Below are 10,771 nucleotides of genomic sequence, written 5' to 3'. Positions count from 1 at the left end.
TGACCCTATTGGTTCCATACTGCCTAATAAACCCGGGCTGTTCCTCAATTCTGGGGGGCTTTATTATACCCCTCTAGTCCACGCCAGGCGTGGACTAGAGGGGTATAATAAAGCCCCCCAGCATTGAGGAGCAGCACAACCCACACCACTAACACACTCCCCACCACCAGCACCCTGTCAGTCAGTGTCACTGCAGTGCTGAGAATGACTGACTGACTGACCCACCACCCAAACCCTACAGTCTGCTCTGTGGGGGTCCGTCCTGTGGGGTCCTGACCATTGAAGAACAAACAGGGTGAGAGGAGGAGGCTGATTTTAGAGTCTGCAGAGAAACAGATGGACACAGCCTGGAACTATAGATAGAACTACACATTTCTGCTATATGGTCCGTGGAGCTGATAGAATAGGCCCGGGTTTATTGCAGGTTTTTATCTCATATTTATGATATGATTATACTGTATATTAATGATATTAATGCTCCCACTTCATATTTCACTAACACACACAGTGTTAAACTTTAACTACTGATATTTCATAACGGCTCACTAAAACCACTGATAAGGGAGCTTATCCGCCCGTTGCCGTGCTGCCAAAGTGACCTCTGGACTTTTTTTATTTATTAATTTATTAATTCAAAATATTTTAAGTAATTTTTAATATTTAGTACCATACTGAGGTTCGTGTTCTCCAGCAAGTGGGTGATATTGAGAAAACCTCAGAATATGGTCCATTATTCGCTAAATTCTTTATTATTTACATGTTATTTATTATATTTAATTATAAATTTATTCAATATGGTCCATTATTGGCTAAATTCTTTATTATTTACATGTTATTTATTATATTTAATTATACATTTATTCAATATGGTCCATTATTGGCTAAATTCTTTATTATTTACGTTATTTATTATATTTAATTATACATTTATTCAATATGGTCCATTATTGGCTAAATTCTTTATTATTTACATGTTATTTATTATATTTAATTATACATTTATTCAATATGGTCCATTATTGGCTAAATTCTTTATTATTTACATGTTATTTATTATATTTAATTATAAATTAATTCAATATGGTCCATTATTGGCTAAATTCTTTATTATTTACATGTTATTTATCATATTTAATTATAAATTTATTCATTTATTTATTATATTTACTTAATTTCAGCTTGGCTTAGCTCCAGACTATTTTCCCATTGTAAGAATGATGTGTAGTAAAGTGGAATTTTAATAATTTTCAGAATCACTTCTCTTCTCATAATTCAGTGGTTGAGATTGTTGAACAATTATTAAAAGTGCAACACAGATACAGCCACTTAATTAACTCTCCAAACCCTCCAGTGAAGCTACACGTGTCTTCTGAGCTTTATATGGAATGATGATGATGGTAAAATAGTGGAAAATCTTAAAAGAGTACATTTTATTTGGGGACTATTTTTTGCTGCATGACATCCCACTTGTATCCCTCCGCCTTTTTAATGTTATGCCATTTTAAAAAAACAATCTAGAACCAAAACCTTCTGAATAAGGAAATATGGTAAAGCAGCGTCTCAGGCAGTCAGTCAGTCAGTTAGCATCATTACTCTCTGTGATGGAGCTTTAAGAGGCATTTTGACATTTTGAAAACTCAGTGTAACTCCTCTTTAACCCCTCTCCGATCTTGCTGCAGTTTCAGTTTGCAGTGTCAGTCAGAGCTCGTTTGGGGGCAGACTTGCTTTATCTAGGCCAGACATTCCTGACTCAGCTGGCTGTCAGTGGCAGAAGCCCAAACCTTTTATTCTGAGGCTAAAGGGCCTTTCTCCTTCACTTTGCAGGAATTCTGCGCTTCGCCATGTCAAACATGCAGGGATTTCACATCAACACTCCTCTGATCGAAAGCACTGCCATGGCCAAGCGGCTTGGCACCACTGTGTACCTGAAGATGGAGAACTCACAGCCTTCTGGTTCATTCAAAATTCGTGGGATTGGACACCTGGTCCATAAGGTGAGGAGGAACACACTGTAGGGGTCAGAGCTGTAGATGTAGGCCTAGATGCAGTGGCTGGAAACATGAACCCATATCTTCCAGATGACCTAGTTTAGAGGAGGTCACACATAATGGGCTTATCGGCTGCTTCTGTACAAAATTTTATTATTATTTAGTTATTCTGATGGATTTTTGAAGATAGTGTAGCAGCTTGTTTACAGGATTTTAATTAAATTTTTTTTTTTTTTTTTTTTTTACAAAATAAGAGCCTATGCTTATCAGATGATGGCTATTTGTACTGTAGCACATAATAGAAAGGTCTGTTATGTGCTCCACAGATTTGAAGCACTGCTGACAGTTCAGAACATTAATGTGTTTTGCATTGATTTATGCTATTATATAACTGAAGCACCTTAGGCTGCACGTTTCAGAAATCTATATATTTCAACTTAAGCAACTTTATTCTATGCATATAATGTGTATTCTGCTGAAATGTTGTATTTAAAATAATATACAGATCGACTTTCCACTATTTTAATTTAAGTTGTTATTTTTTCCTGCGTTTGCTTTGCCTAGTTTCCATTTTTGTAGTTTTCTAAATGAGTTCATTCAACGCAGTTGGCTCAGAGCGGGCGTCGAAGTGAACTACAATTCCCAGCATGCATAGCGCAACAGGCTAGCTAGCAACAGCTATACAGCCGATATATATCTATTTTTTTAATTATTTAAGAGTTTCAAGACTAAAGTTAATTAGTATTATAAAAACTATACACCTAATAAACTGATCGATTACGGGTAGATTGGGTTTTTTTGCTTCGGAAGGGTCAAAAGACGTTGATATTCTGCTCTGTCTGAATGCAGGCTAGTGCTGAACTACGCTAGCTACACTAGCTAGTGCTATAGATGTGTAGATAGCTATATTTACTGCGCATATCTAATATTTACTCTCATCCGAAATGTTGAATATACTCAAATATGTAAAATATGTATCTATAATTTAAAGTTTGTTTACAATGGATGTTTAATTGTATTGCTCTGTGTACAGTGACCTCTAGCGGCCGGGACTGTAACTGCAGTACCTGCACTGAACCCCTTCTGTTTTTCAGCTTGCAGGTTCAGAGTCGAATGGTGTGATCTGTTCCTCAGGTGGGTTTAATTATGAATAAGCTTTATTTATGTCTAATTCTTACATAATTTAGATTTTTAATGGTGTGAAGACTCAATTTTGGCCAAATTACTGTGATGTGGGCAGTGGTGGTTCAGCGGTCAATGGCAGCCCACCACTCCGGGCATGTGTGCTCACTGTCCCTGTGTGTGTGGATGTTCACTGCACAGATGGGTTAAAGGCGGAGGCCAAATTCCACCTGTGTCCAGCACTCCTGGTGACTATGGTTGTCGTGTCTTAGTATAGGTACCCTTTTGAGGTAAGCCTGTGCAGAACGTAGGTCCTAACACTGTGAGTACCCCATGCAGGTGGAAATGCAGGTCTGGCTACAGTGTATGCAGCACGTAAACTCAACATCCCAGCCACCATCTTGGTGCCTTCGTCCTCGCCCCAGATTGTGGTGGAGAAGCTGCAGGAGCAGGGGGCCGTAGTCAAAGTGGTGGGGAAGGTAGGAGACTCGTAGCATCACTGCAAAGAGATTCTGCTTTCTTTATATATAGTCTCTCTTATAATCTCCTTATTATTATTATTATTATTATTATTATTAATAAAATTGTAGACAATTCATTTAGTATTTTAGTTTTTTGGGAGCTATAGTCTCTCTTATAATCTCCATATTATTATTATTATTAGTTTAGTTTATTATTATTATTAGTTTAATTCAGTGTGTTTTTTTGGCTTCCAGTTTTGGAAATACAAAAAAAATACATCAATAAGGTCAGGCACACTCTGTCTTCATGAATATACATCAGTCAGCCATAACATTAAAACCACTAATAGATAAAGAGAATAACATTGATGATGTGGTTCCAGTGGAAGCGGGAAAAACAGGCAACCCTTACAGTACCAAAAACCTTCACATCATTGTGGTTGTGTTCTGAGCAGGTGTGGGACGATGCGAACGACGAGGCTCTTCGTCTGGTTGAAAGCAAAAACCTCGTCTACGTTCCACCGTTCGACCACCCTCTGATCTGGTGAGTGTTTCCATTCACCCTAATCTGGGTCAGAACCACTGTAACAGCAGTACGTTTTCTAAAATCAACACCGGGTCAAAAATATTCATACACCCACGTGGATCACTAATTCAGTGCTGCTGAACGTTCTCTCCATAGCCAAGAGCTCTTACCGCCCTGCCAGTGATCATGATGGGCTACAGTAGAGCTGGGCGATATGGTAAAAATATTGTATCATGATATGTAAAGATTCACGATTTCACGATATTCATCAGGACAGACGTGTTTGCAGACTAAATGCCTCAGTAGTGATGGATTTTAAAAACCTTTATATTAATTACAGTGATTTGTATTGAAATGTGCTGCACTTTATCCAGTCAAACCAGACTAATGACACTGTTTGTAATGAAACCTGCAGCTGATCAGTGTTATTTGAGCACTGATCATATCCTTGATATGTTGTGAATCACAATAAGAAAATTTAACACAATACGAAAACAATATTGTCATATTGCCCAGCTCTAGGCTACAGCTGGTAGCTTCTCTGTGCTACATAAAGGGTTTGATTGACAGCACTTACTGGGTTGACCAACACACGGTACAGTGGGAAAGTCCAGGGAGCTCAGAGAAGATCTGAGAAGGTTGATCTCAAAGCCATTTCTAAACATCTGCAGATTCCAAGATCATCAGTTCCATCGATTGTATGTAAATACAAGTCATTGGGAGGTGTGGCCACTTTGCCACGGTCTGGAATGGTCAGATGAGACAAAGAGGTTTGGAGAAGTAAAGATGAGGTATTCAAACCCAATAACACTGTATTAACTGTTAAGCATGGTGGTGGAAGCATCAAGTTCTGGGCCTGTTTTGCTGCCAGTGGAGGTGCTACACTGCACAAAGTGGATGGATTAATGAGGAAGGAGGACTGGTTTTGTGATTTTTGACTGTTTTGACTGATTTTTGGACTAAGAGAGAAGTGGGCATAAATTCTAAAATATTCAAAATATTAATTTGGGCCTCCTTGTATTTAACTGTTTTTAAACCCAAGGATTAAGATATTATGCTGATTTTCCCAAACTGCATTGAAAATAATCTGCATAATAAAGCCTAATAAGATTCATACAGGTTACAAAGCAACATGAACATCTAGGCTGCAATTCACTTGAATGTTGAATGAGTTTGGACAATTAGAGCTATTTATCATTAATTATAATGAATACATAATGAAGTATGCATGTGTTTTTGGGCTTTTTGAACGTGGACAGCTTTATCTAATAGAAACAATAATATATCAGAGCAAAACATGAGTTTCCTTTTTTATTAGTTATTCGCATCAGTTGTTCTTTACAATGTGTCAGAATTGTTTGATGAATGTACCAAAACATAGAATCAGACATCAGTGAGAGTGTCTACCTGTAATTAATTTTATATAACATTAAAATAAACCCAAATAAACATAAAGTCAGTGGTCAGAGAGTGTCTACCTGTAATTAATTTTATATAACATTAAAATAAACCCAAATAAACATAAAGTCAGTGGTCAGTGAGAGCGTCTACCTGTAATTAACTCTATATAACATTAGAATAAACCCAAATAAACATAAAGTCAGTGGTCAGTGAGAGAGTCTACCTGTAATTAACTCTATATAACATTAGAATAAACCCAAATAAACAGAAAGTCAGTGGTCAGTGAGAGTGTCTACCTGTAATTAACTCTATATAACATTAGAATAAACCCAAATAAACATAAAGTCAGTGGTCAGTGAGTGTGTCTACCTGTAATTAACTCTATATAACATTAGAATAAACCCAAATAAACATAAAGTCAGTGGTCAGTGAGAGTGTCTACCTGTAATTAACTCTATATAACATTAGAATAAACCCAAATAAACATAAAGTCAGTGGTCAGTGAGTGTGTCTACCTGTAATTAACTCTATATAACATTAGAATAAACCCAAATAAACATAAAGTCAGTGGTCAGTGAGAGTGTCTACCTGTAATTAACTCTATATAACATTAGAATAAACCCAAATAAACATAAAGTCAGTGGTCAGTGAGAGTGTCTACCTGTAATTAACTCTATATAACATTAGAATAAACCCAAATAAACGTAAAGTCAGTGGTCAGTGAGAGCGTCTACCTGTAATTAACTTCGTCATGAAACCAGACTTGTCAACTGTGGTGATATCTGAGATGAATCAGTGAGTCATTTCCTACAGAATCATTATGGAATCAAATGGTTGTGAGGTTTGTAATCCTGCTGTTTGTGTTGTTGGTTTGAACAAACAGTGAAAAAGCTGCTAAAACACTGACTGAAAACACTGTTTCCAGGAAGGGTCACTCCAGTATCGTCCACGAGTTGAAGGCGTCGCTTCCATCCCGGCCGGGGGCTATAGTGCTGTCTGTGGGAGGTGGGGGGCTTTTCTGTGGGGTGATGCAGGGACTGGATGAGGTGGGCTGGGGCAGTGTGCCTGTGCTCTGTATGGAGACGTATGGAGCAGACTGTCTCAATGCAGCCATCAAAGCCGGACATCCGGTCACTCTACCTGATATTACCAGGTAAGTATGCCGTACATACAACAGTCTTGTATCCAGCCTCCAGCCTTTACTACGCAGAATGAAGCTCTGATTACATTAATAATCAATATGCCTCCTGTTGTTTAGGTGATTATATATATATATATATATATATATATATATATATATTAATTAATAACAATCATTAATATTGTTGCCTGAACCATTTTATAATTCAGCTAAACTCATTATGTTGATTTTATATGATTTAGATGTATATCTATATCAGACATCAGTTATTATTATTTTATAGTAATTACTTTACAGCAGAAAAGTCCCTCATTGTTAATTTTTTAATTATTTATTTTTCTGTTATTAGTGAGGCCAAGTGTTTAGGGGCGAAGACGGCCTGCAGTAAGGCATTTGAGTACAGCAAAAGGCCCAGCGCCATCTCTGAGCTGGTGACTGACCGACAGGCTCTACAGGCAGTGGAGCTGTTTCTAGGTAAGCCTATTTTTATATTTGTACAACAGCAAACATATTTAATTTATATATTATACATTTCCATTTTTATTAGTTATTAGCACCACTTGTTCTTTACGATGTGTCAGAATTTCATAAAGTCAGTGGTCAGTGAGAGTGTCTACCTGTAAAACTCTATATAACATTAGAATAAACCCAAATAAACATAAAGTCAGTGGTCAGTGAGAGTGTCTACCTGTAATTAACTCTATATAACATTAGAATCAACCCAAATAAACATAAAGTCAGTGGTCAGTGAGAGTGTCTACCTGTAATTAACTCTATATAACATTAGAATAAACCCAAATAAACATAAAGTCAGCGGTCAGTGAGAGTGTCTACCTGTAATTAACTCCATATAACATTAGAATAAACCCAAATAAACATAAAGTCAGTGGTCAGTGAGAGTGTCTACCTGTAATTAACTCTATATAACATTAGAATAAACCCAAATAAACATAAAGTCAGTGGTCAGTGAGTGTCTACCTGTAATTAACTCTATATAACATTAGAATAAACCCAAACCCAGTGAGAGTGTCTACCTGTAATTAACTCTATATAACATTAGAATCAACCCAAATAAACATAAAGTCAGTGGTCAGTGAGAGCGTCTACCTGTAATTAACTCTATATAACATTAGAATAAACCCAAATAAACATAAAGTCAGCGGTCAGTGAGAGTGTCTACCTGTAATTAACTCCATATAACATTAGAATAAACCCAAATAAACATAAAGTCAGTGGTCAGTGAGAGTGTCTACCTGTAATTAACTCTATATAACATTAGAATAAACCCAAATAAACATAAAGTCAGCGGTCAGTGAGAGTGTCTACCTGTAATTAACTCTATATAACATTAGAATCAACCCAAATAAACATAAAGTCAGTGGTCAGTGAGAGTGTCTACCTGTAATTAACTCTATATAACATTAGAATAAACCCAAATAAACATAAAGTCAGCGGTCAGTGAGAGTGTCTACCTGTAATTAACTCCATATAACATTAGAATAAACCCAAATAAACATAAAGTCAGTGGTCAGTGAGAGTGTCTACCTGTAATTAACTCTATATAACATTAGAATAAACCCAAATAAACATAAAGTCAGTGGTCAGTGAGTGTCTACCTGTAATTAACTCTATATAACATTAGAATAAACCCAAATAAACATAAAGTCAGTGATTAGTGAGAGTGTCTACCTTTAATTAACTCTATATAACATTAGAATAAACCCAAATAAACATAAAGTCAGTGGTCAGTGAGAGTGTGTACCTGTAATAAACTCTATATAACATTAGAATAAACCCAAATAAACATAAAGTCAGTGGTCAGTGAGAGTGTCTACCTGTAATTAACTCTATATAACATTAGAATAAACCCAAATAAACATAAAGTCAGTGGTCAGTGAGAGTGTCTACCTGTAATTAACTCTATATAACATAAGAATAAACACCTTTGCTCTGTCTTTTTTGTGGTTGTTTAAGGCAGTTGTAATACTGAGGTGTGTTGGTTGCTAACATCATGGCTGAGATGCTCTACTGGGGGCCAATCACAGCCCTGATGTCATTGCCACTCCCCCTAGTGTTCCATTGCTTAGCAAATAATCTACTTATAAATGTTGATCTGTGACCTTCAGATGAACTTATGTGTCTTCATTAGTAACATGTTAACAGGGTCATAAAACACTGCCTCAGAATACTGATGCTGTGTGTGTGTGTGTGTGTGTGTGTGTGTGTGTGTGTGTGTGTGTGTGTGCACAGATGAAGAGCGTGTGTTAGTGGAGCTGGCATGTGGAGCTTCTCTAGCTGCCGTGTACAGTGGGGTTATCCAGCGGCTCCAGGACGAAGGCCGGCTGCCCAACCCGCTCGGCCTGCTGGTGGTCATTGTGTGCGGGGGCAGCAGTATCAGCCTGTCCCAGCTACAGCACCTGCGGACGGTCTGCAAATGATTCCCATGATCCTAAGAACTTTGGAACTTCGGTCCAAAGCTCATAAGACGCTGTGGTACATATAAGGAGACCCAGAAACACTACGGTAGTAGATCCGACTACCATCACCTTCCATATCAAGCCTTTAAATCCAGCTGTATCATATGTAGTATATAGTTTTTGAGACCTCTGCAACATCAGTGAGGTCATTTAAAAATGAATTATAATGAATATTTCTTACATCATTTATAATTAGTAACTAATACATGACAAATTAAATAAATAACAATCAATTACATTAATAATGAACTATAGTCAGAAGATATTGGTCAAAAGATAAAAAATGCACCCAAGTTTTAAAACATTTAAATTTCTGCAGATTATTTAATAGTTCAGGCTTTAATACTTTGCTATTTTGCAATTTCTAAACAATAACAGCTTAAACAATTAATATTTATAAAAGGTTCTAATCAATATTCCACACACACTATTAGTCCAAATGTTTGTGGACACCCCTTCTAATGAGTACATTTAGCTACTTTAAGTTGCACTCATTGCTGACACTGATGTGCAAATGCAGAGATACAGCTTGTTCAGTCCTTGTAGAGAAGTACTGCCAATAGAATAGGAACCTATTGGCTCCATACTGCCTTATAAGGCCAGGTGTGGGCTAGAGGGGTATAATAAAGCCCCCCAGCATTGAGCTGTGGAGCAGTGGAAGAACTGTGTTGGTGCTCCATCCAGTACTTTTGGATGGGATGAGTTGGGGAGGTTGGGGATGATGAGGTGGGGTGGTGATCAATCATCCAACATCCTGTCCTCACTAACGCTCTTGTGGCTGAATTCAGTCAAATCCTCACAGCCTTGTTCTCTGCACAGTAGAGACTAGGGTTAGACAGAAGCAGGATCAACTCTTTTTTATACCCTTGATTTTCAGAAGAAACAATGAATGAGCAGGCGTCCCAATACTTTTGTCCTTTTAGTGTATTTTAGCGACTAGTATATTTAAATCTCTTTGTGCCTGTAATTTGATCGAAGTTACTAAAATAAGTGAAAATGATAAAATTATAATTCACATTTTTTTCACATTTAAGCTCAATCTTCTGACAAGCCTTCAGGAACAGTGCTGTGAAACAGTTGTAGTGCCTTGTTTCATTAAAAAGTCCTCTAGTGTGATCAACAGGTGGCGCTGATGCTGTTCTAATTGTCTGAGTCTGTTCAATGTCTGTAATCGACCATAACATTAAAACCACCTGCCTGTTATTGTGTAGGGCCCCCTCGTGCTGCCAAAACAGCTCTGACCGGTCGAGTCATGGACTCTGCAAGACCTCTGAAGGTGTCCTGTGGGATCTCCTGTGGTATCTGGCCTTTAAGGCATGCAAGTTGTGAGGTGGGACCTCCATGAGCATCAGTGAGCTTTAGGAGCCCATGACCCTGTCTCTGGTTCACCGGTTGTCCTTCCTTGAAGCACTTTTGGTAGGCACTAGCCACTGCATACCCTACAAGGAATACCCCACAAGACCTACTTGGTGATGTTCTGGAGATGTTCTTCTGACCCAGTCATTGTCTAGAACCTCACAGTTTGGTTCTTGTCAAAGTGTCTCAGATTCTTCTTGCTGATAATCATCGTCCTTTGATTCGTCTATCAGCTCAGTCAGGTGTGTTACATTAGGACTGTGGAAGGAGTGAAGGCTTGCTCAGTGTAAGGGACTGTT

At 37.6% G+C, this 10,771-nt stretch overlaps 1 protein-coding gene across 1 annotated transcript; it reads left to right on the top strand.

The window, feature by feature from the left end:
* Positions 1-1,623: 1,623 nt before the first annotated feature.
* Positions 1,624-10,236, top strand: sdsl (serine dehydratase-like). The gene is made up of 7 exons (XM_072690228.1): positions 1,624-1,994; positions 3,083-3,122; positions 3,450-3,589; positions 4,027-4,115; positions 6,424-6,651; positions 6,989-7,113; positions 8,890-10,236. The coding sequence occupies exons 1-7, from the start codon at positions 1,842-1,844 to the stop codon at positions 9,075-9,077; spliced, it is 963 nt and encodes a 320-aa protein (XP_072546329.1). The 5' UTR covers positions 1,624-1,841; the 3' UTR covers positions 9,078-10,236.
* Positions 10,237-10,771: the final 535 nt, after the last annotated feature.

The sequence above is a fragment of the Salminus brasiliensis genome, chromosome 10 (genome assembly GCF_030463535.1).
Source record: "Salminus brasiliensis chromosome 10, fSalBra1.hap2, whole genome shotgun sequence".
In the NCBI taxonomy this organism is placed as follows: Eukaryota; Metazoa; Chordata; class Actinopteri; order Characiformes; family Bryconidae; genus Salminus; species Salminus brasiliensis.
Note: the sequence above shows the minus strand (reverse complement) of the source record. Positions and strands in the feature narration are given on the sequence as shown.